General features: G+C 41.1%; 2 protein-coding genes across 5 annotated transcripts in view; both read right to left on the reverse strand.

The window, feature by feature from the left end:
• Nucleotides 1–6,113, reverse strand: part of ltbp1 (latent transforming growth factor beta binding protein 1) — a 112,890-nt gene extending 106,777 nt beyond the window's left edge. For all 4 annotated transcript variants that reach the window (XM_054599687.1, XM_054599686.1, XM_054599685.1 and 1 more), the window contains exons 1-2: nt 5,830–6,113; nt 1,304–1,374 (exon numbers count right to left, since the gene is read on the reverse strand). In XM_054599687.1, coding sequence (XP_054455662.1) covers nt 1,304–1,374; nt 5,830–6,113 — 355 coding nt within the window. The remainder of the gene's footprint in view (nt 1–1,303; nt 1,375–5,829) is intronic.
• An 11,317-nt stretch (nt 6,114–17,430) lies between these two features.
• The window catches only part of ttc27 (tetratricopeptide repeat domain 27), a 47,505-nt gene continuing 45,233 nt past the window's right edge, over nt 17,431–19,702 (reverse strand). The window contains exon 20 of the mRNA XM_054600581.1: nt 17,431–19,251. Coding sequence (XP_054456556.1) covers nt 19,135–19,251 — 117 coding nt within the window. The 3' untranslated portion in view covers nt 17,431–19,134. The remainder of the gene's footprint in view (nt 19,252–19,702) is intronic.

Consider the following 19,702-nt stretch of genomic DNA (forward strand, 5'->3'; position numbering starts at 1 on the left):
AAATCGCAATAATTTGTATGACAATTCATCGTCAACTTTAACTGTGGTAACGGCAGTGCATGTAAATGCTGCGGTCGGAAGCTCCCATGAGCTTTGTTACATTTTTTATGTTAATTCAATGTTCGTTTTTTTTGTGGCATATGACAGATAACACTCAACATCGGAAAAGGAGCAGCAGCACTTGAGACGATTACCACCCACAGCCGACCTACCAGCCAGACCTGCCAGACCAAACGCCATCAACCGGTCGCAGCTAAGCTTACCCAGCTGGGACCTGAGGCTACTCCACTAGTACTGCTACTACTGCCTACTGCTGGCTGTCCGATGTTTGGTCGAAGGAAAATAACCCAGCGGGATGCCGAGAGGCCGGTGACTGTTGAACCCACATCTTCATAGAGACCTGGCTCCTTAGTTCATACATCATGATGCTAGTTGCTCAAACACAGTCAAATTCGTTATGGTGCAAATTAATAAAATGCATTACAGGAATGTACAACTGCTTCTGTTTTGTTTTGTGTGAATTCCTTTGTGCATTCCTGTGTTGCATAATGACAATAATTATCCTAGAATTAAAATCTAATGATTGTGACAGCCTTTGCCAGAGCCAGACTATCTGATCTATTAAACACAAAAACATGGGGGACACTTGATGCTCTCCAGAGAACTGGCAGTTTTTTCCTCTAGATACTCCAACAGAGCACAGCAATGCAGAAAAGTTTATTTCTTAAATAACAAGTTGGCAAGATCTTGCAAACAAGAAAGTGATCTGACCAATGGGTCAGAGCCAATTCGTACAATCCATTTCAAATCTGTTTCTCTTTCACTCTGAGGCACGTGCTCTTTCCAGTCAGACAGAATTAAAAACTGTCCAGACACTGGGCCTCATTCATGAAACGGATGCTTGCACAGATTTGCTCTTAACTTGTGCCTATGCACACACTAAAAAGTACTGCAGAATGTATCGATATTTTCTTAATTACAAATGTTTGTATGTAAGAACATGGATGTGAAGTTGGAACAGCTTTGAAACTGATATGCACTAGTCGTTTTTGTATTTTGTGTTGTTGAAAATGACATGAGATAAGCACAAGTTACAGTAGGAAACAACATAAACCCAGAAAACTCACAGGTATTGAATAAAGAAGAGTTAACAATTCTGCATGGACCAGCTTTCATTTTGTATTTTCTTCACATATACACAACAAGGAGCCAAAATTACGTTGACTAATTTGCAACAATGTTTTAAAATTGAAGTAAAACGGGCCACAACGCCGTTGTGTTAAAAAATGTACTGCACACTTACGCTTTGTGCACCGCTGCGATCCCTGAGCTGTACTCCATCCATGACAGCACTGCCCTCCACAGACATTTACCCTGCAAACAGAAAAGAATACAGTTGAGCTGTATTTGAAGATCCCAATAAAACTGCAATGCCAACCCAGAGCTTCTACTCTTTACCTTTTAACAGATGTCATTTAAAGAAGACTTTACATTAGATGACTGGCACTCAAAAATCCACCCTCCTTACACCTGACTGGATGAATGCCCCACCTGCTGGGCTGTCATTGGCATTTACTTTTTTAAGCCTTAGGCTGTCTCTGAATACATTTTAGGTAAGAAATAGGCCACTTCAAGTTTCATCTGAGCTCTGTAGTACCTAGTAAATATTTTGTCCACAAGGTTCAGGGGGTTTGAGACAAGTTATGTCATCATATAAATGTTCCATCATAGTTATCTGACTTGGCACAAATCTGCTGGCCTCAAGCAATTCTCAGCGGATGTTTTCCAGACTTGAGTGTCATCCCAAACAGAGAGCTCATTTGATGTGGTTTGGCATTGTGAAAGTAAATATGACTAGGAAGGCATGGATTTTCTCTGATACTGAGGTTGCTGAGCTGCAGTATTTACTGCGGTAGGTTTCTTAGCTTTGCAATGCCAAACCGAATCTCGTTAGGTTAGTTTTACTACAAAACTTTGATTTTGAAAAATTCCATAGAGACTTGATTGAGTCAGGCTGTTGGAAGCTGGACCAACCTGGGAACTCACAACATCATCATCTAAGAGACCGGCTTGGATGACGATGTGAGTCACCGCCCCTTGGACCTTTTGAGGGGTTTAAGATACAAAATGAAAGAAATCTGCAACAGTGCAGGTGGAGAATGTTACATTCAGCTGACTCACTTATGACAAGGGTCATGTTCAACAACCTGCATTTAACCCATACATATAAGACAGATGTCAGAGGTTACTCTCTGATCCTCACTGTTAGCAGAGACTCCAGTCTGCAGTGTAGTTCCATACTCAGATAAATCATTGAAGTGAGCTGGTTTTACACTTGACATGATGGGTTATGGTTATTGAACGCCAATAAAGCCAACATGACAATTAATTACATAACGCAATTACCAAGTTTCTGTCCCTCAAACACTCATTTCTCTTTTTCTCTCTCTATCTTCCTTCGATCCATAAACATTATACAGCACATTTCAGTGCTGCAATACCAACAACCAGTAATTTAAGACTGAAAACAATCATTTCGAGGATATAAAATAAACAAGGAAAAACTTGAAGGTAAATGCAAATTTCAGGGATTTCCCTAGAAAATTATAAAAATATTCATGCAAACATTAACAAGGGACATTCACAAGGTTTGTTGACTTCAATCAGCGTTTAACGCCATTGTAGCGGACATCCACCGTGACATTATAAATCTAAGTGTCTATGAGCAGATCTAAACCTAACAACATCCTTCTGGAACTGCTCTCATGACTCTCTAATGGTAGTAAGTTTGAGTACCATCGTTCTTTTATACTAATTTAAGGGTTTCTAAATCCTAATCGAGTTATTTAAACTAGTTACATATCCTGATATTAATTACTTATTATTGATTAAATCTGCTACCAGCAACGCCACACCATCATCCCAGTCATCCTCCGCTCCAAACTCACTCAGCTCACTGTTCCAGCCTCCACCTGTCAGTGGATCAGACAGGAGGCAGCAGGTAAGGCTGAGGAAAATCACATCCAGCATCCGGACCATCAGCCCTGGGGCCCCCCAAGGATGTATACTCTCCCCACTGCTCTTGTCCCTCTACACCAATGATTGCATTTAAAGAGACCGATCTGTTTAACTACTGAAGTCATCAGACGAGTCAGTAAGTTTTCCTCTGTTTCTGTTGAGTTTGAATGAAGTGTATTTAAAGATGAGTTAAGAAGGAAATTAAGCCTGTCTTAGTTTGGTGAAAAATAAAAACTTGAATTGAGAAGGTGTTCAGAAGGACTATTTCCTGACTTTACATTTTGAGTTTATTCTGTTAGTTTTTTAGACTTAAAGCCAACACGTGCTATATGTGTACACGTATATATATATATACATATATATATATGTATATATATATATATATATATATATATATACATATATATATATATATATATATATATATATATATATATATATATATATATATATATATATTCTACTCTGGGCCCTAGATGTGCTTTGGATGGAGAGTGATGATTCACTGAAATACAATAACTACTCTTTAAGGCTGACATTCATCTGTCTTTGGGTTAGGAATATTTGCATTAAAGTACATTTAGAAAATATCATCGGCATTCATTTTTGAGTACACTAAGGGAGCAACCATAAGCCACGATTTGCAGAATGAAATCAGAGCTGTGCCACTCAGATAAGTTCAGTTTGTAATAGTAGACTTTTAGCCTATCATACTAGTGCCCAACTAGTAAAGCGAAGGTTACTTATAATTATAGCTATTGTCATGGCTATAATTCTACTGTAATAATTGCTGCTGTTATTATAAGTAGTCTTATTATATGAATCATTTATGTCATATACATTGAATGTGTTGTATCTCTGTTATGCTGCTCATTCTGTACACATGACATCTATTGCATTCTGTCCATCCTGGAGAAGGATTCAATTCAATTCAGTTTATTTTGTAGAGCCCAGAATCACAAATTACAAATTAGCCTCAGAGGGCTTTACAATCTGTACACATGTGACATCCTCTGTCCTTACACCCTCACATCCTCTGTCCTTAGACCCTCACATCCTCTGTCCTTAGACCCTCACATCCTCTGTCCTTACACCCTCACATCCTCTGTCCTTAGACCCTCACATCCTCTGTCCTTAGACCCTCACATCCTCTGTCCTTACACATCCTCACATCCTCTGTCCTTACACCCTCACATCCTCTGTCCTTAGACCCTCACATCCTCTGTCCTTAGACCCTCACATCCTCTGTCCTTACACCCTCACATCCTCTGTCCTTATACCCTCCTCTGTCCTTACACCCTCACATCCTCTGTCCTTACACCCTCACCTCCTCTGTCCTTACACCCTCTGTCCTTACACCCTCCTCTGTCCTTACACCCTCACCTCCTCTGTCCTTACACCCTCACATCCTCTGTCCTTAGACCCTCACATCCTCTGTCCTTCCCTCACATTCACAGGAAAAACTCCCCTAAAAACCCCTTTAACAGGGAGAAAAAAGGAAGAAACCTCTGGGAGAACGACAGAGGAGGGATCCTTCTCCCAGGATGGACAGAATGCAATAGATGTCATGTGTACAGAATGAACAGCATAACAGTTCTTAGATACAACACATCCCTGTTGATCCCTCCTCTGTCGTTCTCCCAGAGGTTTCTTCCTTTTTCTCCCTGTTAAAGGGGTTTTTAGGGGAGTTTTTCCTGTGAATGTGAGGGAAGGACAGAGGATGTGAGGGTGTAAGGACAGAGAAGGATGTGAGGGTCTAAGGACAGAGGACAGAGGATGTGAGGGTCTAAGGACAGAGGATGTGAGGGTCTAAGGACAGAGGATGGAGGGTGAGGGTCTAAGGACAGAGGATGTGAGGGTGTAAGGACAGAGGATGTGAGGGTGTAAGGACAGAGGATGTGAGGGTGTAAGGACAGAGGATGTGAGGGTGTAAGGACAGAGGATGTGAGGGTGTAAGGACAGAGGATGTGAGGGTAAGGACAGAGGATGTGAGGGTGTAAGGACAGAGGAAGGACAGAGGATGTGAGGGTCTAAGGACAGAGGATGTGAGGGTGTAAGGACAGAGGATGTGAGGGTGTAAGGACAGAGGATGTGAGGGTCTAAGGACAGAGGATGTGAGGGTGTAAGGACAGAGGATGTGAGGTGTAAGGACAGAGGATGTGAGGGTCTAAGGACAGAGGATGTGAGGGTGTAAGGACAGAGGATGTGAGGGTGTAAGGACAGAGGATGTGAGGGTGTAAGGACAGAGGATGTGAGGGTGTAAGGACAGAGGATGTGAGGGTGTAAGGACAGAGGATGTGAGGGTGTAAGGACAGAGGATGTGAGGGTCTAAGGACAGAGGATGTGAGGGTGTAAGGACAGAGGATGTGAGGGTGTAAGGACAGAGGATGTGAGGGTGTAAGGACAGAGGATGTGAGGGTGTAAGGACAGAGGATGTGAGGGTGTAAGGACAGAGGATGTGAGGGTGTAAGGACAGAGGATGTGAGGGAAGGACAGAGGATGTGAGGGTGTAAGGACAGAGGATGTGAGGAAGTGAGGGTGTAAGGACAGAGGATGTGAGGGTGTAAGGACAGAGGATGTGAGGGTCTAAGGACAGAGGATGTGAGGGTGTAAGGACAGAGGATGTCTCATGTGTACAGATTGTAAAGCCCTCTGAGGCACATTTGTAATTTGTGATTCTGGGCTCTACAAAATAAACTGAATTGAACTTAAAAAAAAAAAGTAGTGCTTGTTTGGCCATGACCTCACAGGAAGTCATCCAGTTCCTTCTCCTCTCCCCACCAGCCTGCATTCCTCCCTGCTGACACTCACCCAGCCCGTCTCATGGGCTGCTCCTGCCGGCTGAACTGCGGGGCTGCAGCCGCCTGGTGTCCCATCCTGCGGGTCCGGACGGGTCCAGCGTGGTCAGCGGGGATCTCCACGGTGTATGTGAGCCTCTGTCCGGAGCTGAGCCTCAGCCCGGAGCTCCCTGCAGCAGAGCCGGGGCCGGGCTGCAGGACGAGCAGCCTCCTGAAGCCGGCCTGGTCCACCGACACACACACCGGGGAGAGGAAGAACCCGACCGACAGGAAGAGGCCCCATCGAACCCAAGCCATGTCCTCACCGATTATCAAGGCAAAAATAAAAACTTTTGAGAAAAAAAAAAAAAAAAAAAAAAAAAGTCCAGTCCTTTTTCGGTTTCCTTCTTATGCGTGAAAAACGACAGTGTTCCTGTAAGCCCCCGTAGATAACGTTACCGACCTCCAACACGGTGTGTTAACGCACTAAACTCCCTCAGAAACACCTTTAACTCCTCTATGGTAGATAATGAATGTGGACGTCCCTCGGTAGGAGGCTTTCCCTGGACTCGGTCCGCAGTCAGAACAGCCTGAGAACTCCAGGAAAGTCTCTCTGTTGGAGGTGGACGGAGTCAGCTTCGCACAAGCAGCCAGCCTCCAGACGTGACGTCGGAGGTGGTGGTGGGGGTGGGGGTGGGGGTGGGGGGGCTACATAAGAGCTTCTTGGGGCCCAAGGGTGTCAGGGGACCCAAACCCAAAGCCCCCGCCCACACAGGCTCACTGCCCGACCCACCCCAGCACACTCATTCTCCAGGCACATATATGTAAGTTGATATTCCAGGATGAGTGTGTAAACTCACATTAATAAGCAGACTGGGTTTAGTTCCACTCATCCATCACTCCACATATTTACTGATGTTATCCTAGAACTGTGGCTGTGGCGTAGTGGAGAGCAAGGTAGTTCTCCAATCAGAGGGTCGGTGGTTCGATACCCGGCTTCGGCAGTCGATGTGTCCTTGGGCAAGACACTTAACCCCAAGTTGCTCCTGAAGGCCATCGGTGTGGACTGATGATGAATGTTAGTTAGAGTCTGATGGTGGCACCTTGATGGTAGCCTGTCATCAGTGTGTGAATGGGTGAATGATATGTAACATACTACTGACTGTAAGTCGCTTTGGAGAAAAGCGTCTGCTAAATGACTGTAATGTAATGTAATAACTTAATCACCCCTTATCTTAAGATACCATACCTTGTGTTCTCATTCATCTTAAAATCAATAATTGTCTATAGATAATTGGACATTTTTTATCCATGTATGAGCGATGGAAAATCATATATGCTTTTTAATGCTGTTGAAGCAGTTCACATTCAGTAAATAGCCTTGTTTTTATCAGCACCGTATGGTCTACTTAATTTATGAAATGCCTCCAAATATATGCAGTGAGTTCGGTATTTTGTTCTCAGAGCTGTATGCAAACCCTCATTCCTCACGGTCCCTTCAGGCAACTGTTTTGCACAGTGCACATGTTCACTTCTTCGACCGCTACATGTAGGAATGGGAGGTTGAGGATTGCTATGTCTGTGTTTTTACCTCTGTGAGTAGTTACTGGCTCGGCATTACAGAAAGCTGTGTTTGTACTCAAAGGAGACACCATGGCGTGGGCCTTCACAGATGCTACAGGCACGCAAAAGGTGTTAATGCTCAACGCGTTGAGTGCTGCAGAGGAGGAATTGTAATTAATTGTAAACTCATATCTTTATCAATATTAATGAGCATACTCGATTGCCTTCATACAATCCTTATTAAGAAAGGAGTCAAGTTTGTGGAACAAAACATGTATTCTAATGAAACAAAGGTTGTAATGTTGAATATATTGTAGGCAATTTGATTCTGTTGGCAAATTATTTACTCAAATGCAGATTTTTATGAACTCCGGTTTTTAAAGCAATAAAAAATGAATTGGCTGTCATTTTACAATTTTTGCATCGTCCTGACTGGAGGATGGTAAAAACTACTCAGCACATCACCAGAAAGTAGCTGCCATTCCTGGAGGACCTCTACACACAGCAGTTTAGGAAGGAAGCCAGCAGGATTATCAGAGACCGCATCACCCCAGGCACAAACTGTCTTGCCTGCTACTGTCCAGCAGAAAGGACCGCAGCTTCTGACCCCACACCACCAGGCCCAGGGATTGAGCTCATCTCTGTAAATAAATATATGTAATATATATATATATATATATATATATATATATATATACATACAGTGGGTAAAATAAGTATTGAACACGTCACCATTTTTCTCAGTAAATATATTTCTAAAGGTGGTATTGACATGAAATGTTCACCAGATGTCGGTAACAACCCAAGTAATCCATACATACAAAGAAAACCAAACAAATACGTTCAGAAATTAAGTTATGTGTAATAAAATGGAATGACACAGGGAAAAGGTATTGAACACGCTTACTGAAATTTATTTAATACTTGGTACAAAAGCCTTTGTTGGTAATGACTGATGGAGAAACTAGTCGCATGCATTGCTCAGGTGTGATTTTGGCCCATTCTTCCACACAAGCATTCTTCAAATCTTGAAGGTTCCGTGGGCCTCTTCTATGAACTCTGATCTTTAGTTCTTTCCATAGATTTTCTATTGGATTCAAGTCAGGTGATTGGCTGGGCCATTCTAGCAGCTTTATTTTCTTTCTCTGAAACCAGTTGAGAGTTTCCTTGGCTGTGTGTTTGGGATCATTGTCTTGCTGAAATGTCCACCCTCGTTTCATCTTCATCATCCTGGTAGATGGCAGCAGATTTTTATCAAGAATGTCTCGGTACATTTTTCCATTCATCCTTCCTTCAATTATATTAAGTTTGCCAGTGTTCCCACCTCCAAACTTCACTGTTGGTCTGGTGTTTTTGGGGTGATGTGCAGTGCCATTTGACCTCCAAACATGGTGTGTATTATGGCATCCAAAGAGTTCAATGTTGGTCTCATCTGACCAGACTATATTCTCCCAGTATTTCACAGGCTTGTCTAAATGTTGTGCAGCAAACTTTAAACGAGCTTCAACATGCTTTTTCTTCAGCAATGGAGTCTTGTGTGGTGAGAGTGCATACAGGCCACGGCGGTTGAGTGCATTACTTATTGTTTTCTTTGAAACAATTGTACCTGCTAATTCCAGGTCTTTCTGAAGCTCTCCACAAGTGGTCCTTGGCTCTTCTGATAATTATTTTCACTCCTCTGTCAGAAATCTTGCGAGGAGCACCTGGTCGTGGCCGGTTTATGGTGAAATGATGTTCTTTCCACTTCCGGATTATGGCCTTTCTTCATGTGTTCAATACTTTTTCCTTACTGAGAAAAATGGTGACGTGTTCAATACTTATTTTACCCGCTGTACATATATTCATTTCATCATGCACATAATAGTATGTCTGGAACGGCATTCCAGCACCTTCAATTATTTTGTAAAATAATCCGATTCCAAGTCTGGTCTTCCTTCCAGCTGATTCCATCAAGATGCTCTCTCAACAAATCAGAACATCATGTCATCCCACTGTAAATCTTCCCTGCTGCACCACTACACCAAGGTGTTCACACTGAATCTGTCTTCAATGAACGAAGACTTATGAAATCAGTAGTAACGTGTATTGATTAATTGATTTTATTTGCCCTCCAACCGTAGCAATTGAGAGGCCTGTATCTGCATGTAGATACAGTTAGCAAATTCAAAACACATAAACTGCAGAATATTTGTGTAATTTAAACAGCTGTATTTGCAAATTCGCTTCACTTAATGATAAGAAAATAGAATTGAAGGCTCCATGAGGGTAGAGGTGGTAATCTGTCCCCACTCGCTGTTAATAAATGGAAGCATACCTTCTCGCCTCGCAGGTTTCCATGAATCATGGTCATATCTGGACCGTGGTCGTGCCTCCTGCTGTGGCCCGGCTGACACCCACTGCTACTACCACTATTATTGTCAGTCACATTACTATTATTATTCCCTGTACTATTACGCTTATTTGCTTTGCTTCTACCCTGGAGTCTTTGTGCTTTCTTGCCTCGCAGGTTTCCATAAATCAAGGCTGTACCTGGACTGTGGTCATGCCTCCTGCTGTGGCCCTGCTGACACCCATTGCTACTACCATAATTATCATTAGTCACATTACTATTACTATTCCCTGAACCATTACGCTTATTGGCTTTGCTTCTACCCTAAAGCCCTTTTGCTTTCTCGCCTCGGAGGTTTCCATGAATCGTTGTGGTACCTGGACCGTGGTCGTGCCTCCTGCTGTGACCCGGCTGACACCCACTGCTACTTCGATTATTATTATTAGTCACATTACTATTACTATTACTATTCCCTATATCATTATTTTAATTCTACTATAGTCATTGCTGCTGTTATTATAAGTAGCTAGTCTTCATTTTTTCCTTTGTTACTCTGCTTACTACTCTTATTATATGAATAATCTATGTCATATACATTGAATGTGTTGTAACTCTGTTATGCTGTTCATTCTGTACACATGACATCTATTGCATTCTGTCCATCCTGGGAGAAGGATCCCTCCTCTGTCGCTCTCCCACAGGTTTCTTTCTTTTTTCTCCCTGTTAAAGTTTTTTTAGGGGAGTTTTTCCTGTGCCGATGTGAGGGTTCCGGGACAGAGGATGTGTACAGATTGTAAAGCCCTCTGAGGCAAATTTGTTTTGAGGTTATACAAAATAAATTGAATTGAATTGAATTGAATACAGTTTATTAGGGCCCAAGCAATGACTGGTGCAAATCGGGTTCCCCACTTCAGGGTCAACCCTCGACTCATCTGGTAGGGGTCGGCTCCCCTTGTTCCCCAGTTCCAAAATGTGGAAGTCCTTCACAGACAACAGGTGCTCTGAGGCCCACAACCATAGGGGGTGAAGTAATCGCCAGGCTTAATCAGTTCCAGCAACTGGTTTGGTGATCGCCAAACAGAACATCTTGCTTGGGTTGTTCTCTACTCCAGGCACTTAACGTGCTTTGTGACAGATAATTCGATCCTTGACAATAGAGGCCCCAAGAGGATAATCCCGGTCCTTCACGCTGCTGTTGCAACTTTTTTTGGCTATGTTCCAGAATGTCAGAATGTCTGACCTTGAAACTAAAGCCTCTAGCACAAATTGGATCATATTTTGTACCAGTTCTAGTATTTCTTCAAAATTGGGTTTACATTTACTTACACCTACTATAAATTTATAGTCAGTTGTTTTTCTCAATGTGGTAAACTCCGGGCACCTTCTTCATGGCATACTACTGAGCCCATATGAGGACACACAAACACACATATTTTTTTTACATTTTTGAAGCACATTAAAAACACTGTATAAAAAACAGGAAATTATAGAAAACATTTCACATGTACCAGTTCATCCTTTTAAAACGTATTTTACTATATTTGATAGATTTGCTCTCAAGCAGCGGCAACGCTGGGTTTAGTGCATGTTCATGCACCCACCCTTCGGTTCCTTCTCAGGTAAACACTGTTAGCTCTTTCTGTATGTTTGCTGTAGTTTACACTGTTAGTGTTGTTGGCACTGTTAGCACTGCGAGCCACCAACCAGCCATTGCCGTGTTGAGAGGTAAGAGAAATGCTCCCAATCACTTATATAGCACCTTTAAAGACAAATTCCAAGGACCAGATGCAGTCTAAAGTATGGTGAGTAGCATATATTCCTTATAATCCCTTTATAAAACATTAAATACATGGCAAATTATGCATTCATGGGTTTTGTGCATACACATTGTTAATACATCTGATCCCTGGAGTGTGTTTTAAAAACTAACAGTTGCTTGGCACCTTTAGTCCCACCACATACTTAACCAAATACCAAACCTAATACCGTAAACAAAATGTCAATGTCTTTTTGACAAATATCTGCATCCTGGATTTTTTGGTAGTTTTCCTCGACCACATGCCACAGAGTATGCATTATTTTGGGTAAACATAAATTGATTCAGCATGAGCCCCATATTTTGAGCCGTGATTATTTCTTTCATCTATTTAATCGGATCAATGAAGTAATATGTGTACTCCTTTTGGTTGCTGACAAATGTTCACAAATTTAATCAAACCACTTTCCCTCACAGAATATGGATGTAAAGTGTGCTTTTTTTGTTGGTGGTTGTGTACTTGTGAGACAAATCTCGGCAGTGGAACCTACTGCTGAATTTGGGCCCATGAAATGTGATGGTTAGCAGAACCCAGAGACAGGCAGCGTAACAACTTCCTTGGGAAAGGGGGTGGAGGCTGGGAGCCCTTTGCCAAACTTGTGGGGAAAGACATGGCAAAGCTCTGAGTAGGGCTGCAGCCATGATGTGTAATCACAGATGATGCAATGTTTTAAAATCTGGGCAGAGAGTTCATTCTTTCAGTCAGCCTGGATCTGAGTCATCCACACAGAGACTGCTTTCATCAAGGAAAAACATGTTTGAAACAGGTGTAAGAAAGGGTAGTTCAATGGGGGGGAGTTAAAATATGTATTTATATGATGACATATTTTTTGTGATTTGTTGTTTCTTTACTTAGATCCCATTTGGGGTCATTACTTTATTGTGGGAATGAGCCCCATAACCAGTCAGCAATATGACCTGTGAGTGGATGTTGGCATCATCATTAAGAGCTGAAAGCATATTTGGCTGCAGAGACCAAGGTTCAACTCCTTCTTGTTGGGGCCTATGATGATAGGGTGAGGGTTGATGTGAACCTACCTTAGGTTCTCCAAATTAAAGAACTAAATATTTCATTTGTAATTACAGAAAAACACATATAAGCTTTTTTGGATCTTGCACTTATTTGCAGGACAGCATCATTTGTCAAAGCCTTCCAAAACGTATATATGTTGCAAAAAACATGGTAGTCTTCCAAAGAAGTGTTGTAGTTTTTTGATCTTTTGCAGCTTAGGTTAAAGTTTTGTTAGTTTTAGGCACCACACCATCTTGGTAAAAGATCAAGGTTTGCGTTAACATATCAGTTACTACTTAGCTAAGGTTTGGGAAACATCTTGGTTAGGTTTAGTCATCTTCTCACTGTGGACTTTGTGACTCTATATCAAGTCACAAAGTCACAATACTTCCTCTTTTTCCAACAGAAAATAATCATAATTCCCATGCTTGCTAGAGCGTTATGTGTTAGATGTTGTTATTAGACATTTGCTGAAACGACTAATGCTACTGCTTTTCTTCAGTCTCAGACTTAAGTGTTGTTACATTCTCCAAATGAAGCTCATTGCCATCAAGTGTAAAGGGGAAGAAAAATGCATCACGGTTCTGTGATTTGACCAATTCTATTCACCTGATATATGCTTTCTTTGGCAACATTATTAGGAAACACTCCATACACTTTCATTGTTATGCAGATGATACCCAATTATATCTGAGGCTCAGTGTTGAGTGTACCCAGAACGCAATACACAGACTCTCAAAGCAGATGAAAAGGATTATTGGAAAACTTGGTTTCCAGAATGGAGATAATGATAGACGGGTAAGGCGAAGGTGAGTATCCCTGAGCTGAACCAGACAGAGATCTGAGCGCAAGGAAACAGATGATTAACTCAGGGACAAAAATATATGAACTTTTAAAAAAAACATACAGTGGCCTAGGAATGTAGCTTCCATTGAAAAAGACATAATGATCTGGCAAAGACTGGGAGGAAAGCCAGGGTTAATATAGTGCAACAGTTGATGAGGTGACAAGACTCAGGTGTGGCAGCTGCTAGAGATCAGGAACAAGAGTTGCCACGCCCTCACACAAGACAGACATACAAGTAGACCACAGGAGACAAGTGTGCTTGTAACACACAGAAGGATAGACTAACTTCTCCTGGAAATCCCTTTCCCCTCCGTCATCATGGAGGATCTTCCGTTCCTCTAAACACACCTCGAAGGGACGTAGAGCGATAAATGTATGACATCCGCACATTGTTGTCACATTATGCCAAGTTGTGAATTGAATTAACTGTAAATGTATAAGTTGTCATGAACACGTAAAGCTCATATGACAGATATCATAAACAACGGACCGCTGATGTAGCTCGGCCACAGGTAATACCAAATTGAATTGCTTTAAAATGATGGCCCGAGAACTTGTGGTACTTGTGGTTACTAGAGTCTCCAATCTAGAATAGAAGAGCCTTCAGCTATCACACTCCCAGCTCCCAGTTTCAGTCCAGGAGGAAGACACCCGCACCACATTCAGGAGTAGGCTAAAAACCTTCCTCTTTGATAACGCTTCTGTTTAGGGCTGGCTCAGGTTTTCCTTGGACCAGCACCTAGTTAGGCTGCTAAAGGCTTAGACTAAGTTCCTCTGTCATTCTCTCCCTCCCTCTCTCTCTCTCTCTCTGCTGTATGCTAACTAATGGCCGCCACTCTGCACTTTGCTAAAACGGTTGTGATAGCTGCGTCGTTGAGGAAGAGTAGCACCAACCTTTAGTCCACCCCCCCCTCAGATCAGTATTTGGTTTAAGGGCCACAACTTTACTGTTTAGGGTCAACCTCAGTGCTCCCATCAACTTTGCTTCCAGCAGCAGCAGGCAGCTGTTTTCACTGAAAATGTCTGATGAACCCAATGAACAATGAACCAGCAGCAAATAGTAGCCAGATGCAGTTCAATCAGGAGAGACAAGTCAGATGAGGAAAATATATTTATTATTAACAAATGATATGTGATGATGAAGTCTTGACAGAGTCTTTGGCGCTTGGACTCTACAGGGAGATTTGTAATTGAGGGGCGTCTGCTATGAGCAGCAGCAAGATAACCCCCCCGTGGAGTCCAGACACTGGTGGTGGTGGTGGCTGATCAGGCTGATAGAGTGATGAATTGATGGAGCTGATGAATCTGCAAAGATTGGGCGGAGATGAGGAGGTGGAGGGGCGCGTAGCAGCAGCATGAACGTACTGACGGTAGAGAGACAGTCATATTTAAAGAGACAGCAGCAAGATGATAGGCTAACGATGTAAATGTGTCGCTGTGCTATTGGATAGAGGAGACCAGCTGATCTAAACAGCTGATATCATGATTGACAGCCCTGAACAATGACAGCGAGGAAATCATGAGTGAGCATATGTGAGGAGAGAATGGCAGATGTATGAAAAATAAACTACAAGACGAAGCACAAAAGTATTGTCTTCCTGACTGAACTTAGGCTAGAGCTTCATTTAGAGACTAGGTGCTGACCACAGTGGAGCATTTAGCAGCTAAAGAGACAGATTCCCAAGAGTTGTTGGAGGCAAAAACAGAGCGAAAATGAATCAGCTCGCCTGAAACATGACTCCAAAGTAATGCTTTTGTTTCTCTGTGTCTGCTGGATTATTTAAATAGGCTATTGCTAACATGTTCACAATAACTTAAACAGTTGATAATATGTCGATGTTTGGCTTACAGCTTCCTCCGCAGCCCCCAACCCAAAATGTTTTAGATTCATGCTTCTCTATGTCATATAAGCCATATGCCCAAAACTAACCAGAAATATTTCAGTGGAAACTACTGTACATTGTAAGGGGTTTGCATCCAAGACCTGTTTTACACCTTATCAAATTTACATTTACTATGCCCGGTAGAGTATTTTGTATCTCATCTCACAAGCTAGATGGCATCAGTGTGAGACAGGGTCAGTGTTCCATTAAACACTATGGCATGATTAAAGCGTCTTTATCAATATTTTATGAATACAATATAATTCATGCCAATGTTTTAACAATGTGACGATGTGAAAGAGGTTGCTAGTTGTGATGAACCGACAGAGAATTAAGTGGTGAAATCTGTAATTCCGGCTTTATTTTGAGTTTCAGCTCATGTTTAGCTGCATGCCCACAACTTTACTGTGTTGGTTCACTGTCACTGAATTCCGTGTCATATTCAGCCACAGCAAGCAGACATGGTGAGCAGTGAACTGGTGAACATGGTGGAGAATTTAGCAGCTTAAGAGCCATTTATTTTTCTCAGTAGTTGGTAGAGACTAAAACAGTTAAATGAGACAGAATATTGGAATTTTCATTTCATTTTTTCATTTCATTTTCATATTTATCAGGTGATCAGAAACACAACTCCAAATGAATTTGAATAGTTCTGTTAATGCTGGATGTGTGAATAAGCATCCGTTTTCTATCAAGTTCACCATATTAACTTAAAAGCTGATCGTATATTGTGTTCAAACTTGATTCTGGTGCCAAATGGCAATTTTTTTTTATATATATCTTAAAGGTTTAACATGTAATTAATAATCAGGGTCATACCACCTCAATACCCTTCACTATTACACTATTACTGGAAAAATAGCAAATGATTAAGCAATCCACAGTCATTAAGCAATGTTCATTTCGGAGTATCAATTAATCTTATGAAGTTGTTTTTCTCATACAGACTTTTTTGGTAAGTCGTTTTTAAGAGTGATGAGCTTATATTGATACATGTTTCATTGTAATCATCTACAGAAAGTGTAAAACATAAACAAAAAAACACATTTAAGTCCACAGTTAGTCTTTAACAAAAATAAAATTGAATCCATTAAAAGGCCTGATGTGATAAGGCTTCATCAAAAAATTCCAACAAATGTTGAACATATAGATCAGATCCCACTAATGGAAGTGTTCTAAATGGAACATAATTCTGATCTATGTTCAATTAAAAAAAATGAAATCTTCATGAAACAACCCTTACATGAGAATCAGTCCAAACTAAAATAGTATCTCTCCCTAGTTCACTTAAATGTGATGAAATGTTAGTTTTGTGAGCAGTGACGTCAGTGCTTCAGTTATAAACCAATGAGGAATACCAGGAATTCTGTGATTTTGGAGCAGAACAAGCAAACTTGTGTTTGCTTCTATCAAAGCTCTCCTCTGGGTGATCACAATTGCATCAAATCAGTCCAATTTGTTTATCTAGAAACAGCATTTTGGGTAATCTATATTCCCATTTAGAACATTGGTCACCACTTTTGACTGACCCTGTGATATAAGGTGATGAATGAATGATATAGGGCCTGAAATGGGTCATTATTTTTGGTCTATTTTTATTCCATCACTGGTGTTGATGGAAATGTGAATGTAATGCCCCCTAGCATACTATGTTACGTCATATAGCATGAAAGACAGATAAGCAATGAGAAAACACTAACCAGTGCCTTTAAGTAATACTATCCATTCAACATGCAGTGCCTGTATGTTACACATTGCTGTAGCATTCCAATCCCTCACGATAACAGCCAATAGCATCCATGAACAGTGGCTTTCATTAAAGCATTTATGTGTCCGGATCTTGAACAAGTCCTTTCCATCTTTATCAGTCTGTCACAATAGGCCTTCCCTTCTAAGCAAAGGCCCCGTGTGCTGTGATGAAATATTCCCGTCAAAATCAAACACAAGCTCCATTGAGATAAAAACCCTGAGCAATGTCAAGGTCACTTCCTGCTGGCTGAGGAAATAAATTGGAAGGAAGATTGTAGGATCCTCCCTGCACTAACTGCAGGGAAGCAGGATGAGCTGGCCTTTGACTTTTGGTGTGTGTGTGTGTGTGTGTGTGTGTGTGTGTGTGTGTGTGTGTGTGTGTGTGTGCACTCATCATCTCTCAGGAAATGATCTCTCAGAGCATCAATGCTATTTTTAATAGCTGAGCACACAAAGGGGAGTTGGTGCTGAAATGGAACGGAGTGTCCAAAAATTTGACATCATTGGCAAAGGAAGTTGTGGAAATTTTGCCAAAGCTGTGTTTAATCATGTTGTTCAAACTTGTATTTCAATTCAGGGATATTGTGAATTTGTGACATTTACAATATCTCCAACTTAGCAAGAGAAGCTACTGAAGTATCAACAAACCACAAACGACAACAGAGAGAAGTTACAGAAGCGGCATCCTCATAGGTGGACTAGGAATAGGTAAACAAAGCATGGGCGTGCGACATCCATTTCCACCTTCATCCTGGATCCCTTTCTTCATATGTTTACATTTCAATTTCCTTGTTTGTTAATTGGATTGTGTTTACTGTAAAACAAACATCTATGCATGTCTGTCTGTCTAGGGAGAGGAATCCCTCCTAAGTTTAATTTAATAAGGTTTTTATCCCTTATTGAAAGTCAAGGACAGATTGAGTCATATGTTGTACAGATTGTAAAACCTCTTAAGAAAAAAAAAAAGTGATTTGTGATATTGGGCAATATAAATAAAAAATGATCTTGGCTTGACGAGACTATGCTGCTGTTTCCAGGAGTCAGCATTCCAATGTTTTAACAATTGCCCTTTCATTTCCTAAACTTAACAATAGATATAGCAGTTCAAAAAACAGTCAAAGATTCTGTTTTAAGGTCTGAAATCTTCTCACACCATCCTTACTTCCTTTTTTTTTCACAAAACGAGGATTCTTTTTTTGGAAGCCGGTTAAGAGGGGATCTCAATATGCTTCTCTTTCAATATGCATATCGGCACCTGACTGTTGTTTAAAGACACACTTGAAAAATTGCGAACCTTATATTAACATTTTTTTCTCTTTCCTCTCTGGTTGAAAGTCTCATGACTGCTGCATTTTTGACAGAAATTAACTTTGGTACACTTGGTTATGGTAAACTGCTGTCTAGTCTTCAAACCGCTCAAAGCACATTACACTCCATGTCAACATTCATGCATTCACACACACTTTCATACACTGATGGCACCGTCTGCACATCAGATTCTAATCTAATCATTCCCACACCGATGGCACAGATCGTAACTAAAACCAAAAGTGAAGGTCAAATTGTACTAAGTCACACCGGAGTACACTTCTGCATCACTGCAGAAAGGTTGGAAATTAAACCATGACGGTGAGCAAAAACTAAATTAAATATCAAACAAATGCAATGATGACAACAGAACTTGTAAAATATAGCAGACATTAACTCAGAGGGTCAGAAGTCTGAATGCAGAAGTAAAGTAATATAGCCTCTTTTTCTACACTGTAAGCATATAGAACACTTTAACATTTACACCAACTCCATAACTGGTACGTTTCTCAAGCTCATCTTGTAACAAAGAAAAGTATTTTTATGATCAAAATTATTTTCTTTTGGCAATGCAACAGTAAAAAAAAAAGGCAAGCTTTGACAATTTTAATAATTTCACTATTTGCTGCCTTACAGTCATTGTTTACATTTCAATGTGGATATAGAGGTATAAAAACATCACAATTACAAAATGAGACCTTTGGACTTCCATTTCTAATGTTAACTATTGTTACTCTCAGTCGTCACATGTAAAACTCATACAGGACAAGGCTAATGACTGCAGCCGAGTGTCCGTCTGTCTGTGATTGGTCTTTAGATAACCGTCACTGTGATTAGTCACGCAGCTTCCCACTCAGCTCCTGCAGCTCTGTGATGAGTTGTTCCAGAGCAGCGACACCGTCCTGCAGCTCGGCATGGATCTCGCCCGTCGCCACATCTGTGTGCATTTGCTGGAACAAATTAATACAGTGGAAAAAAGATGAAATTTTGATATAATACATTGTTAACATTGGTAGTATTTGGCTGATTTACAGAAAAGTATTTAGATGTGCAGAGAAGCAAATTTCATGCCTCAATATGCTGTTGTCATTCATTCATTGATTCTGAGAGTGGACTTAAGAGGCAGATAGTAATATGTAAAAATTCTGATGACTGGGTATTCAAAATAATGTTTTGTCAAGTTACTTTAATCATAAATCTGAAATACAAATAGAACTAGAAAGGTGCACTCAGTAGAAAGCAGATCTCCACCACTTGTGTCTGCAACGACCTCTGCTGTTATGTGTGACTGACTGAATACTACCTGCTGTGGAGCCTCTCATGAACAAGCGCTGGGCTCGAAGTCGTCTTTTAATACACTTCATTCAATTATGCCAAAACAAGAAGGTCAAGTCACCAAGC

The sequence above is a fragment of the Anoplopoma fimbria genome, chromosome 6 (assembly GCF_027596085.1).
Source record: "Anoplopoma fimbria isolate UVic2021 breed Golden Eagle Sablefish chromosome 6, Afim_UVic_2022, whole genome shotgun sequence".
In the NCBI taxonomy this organism is placed as follows: domain Eukaryota; kingdom Metazoa; phylum Chordata; class Actinopteri; order Perciformes; family Anoplopomatidae; genus Anoplopoma; species Anoplopoma fimbria.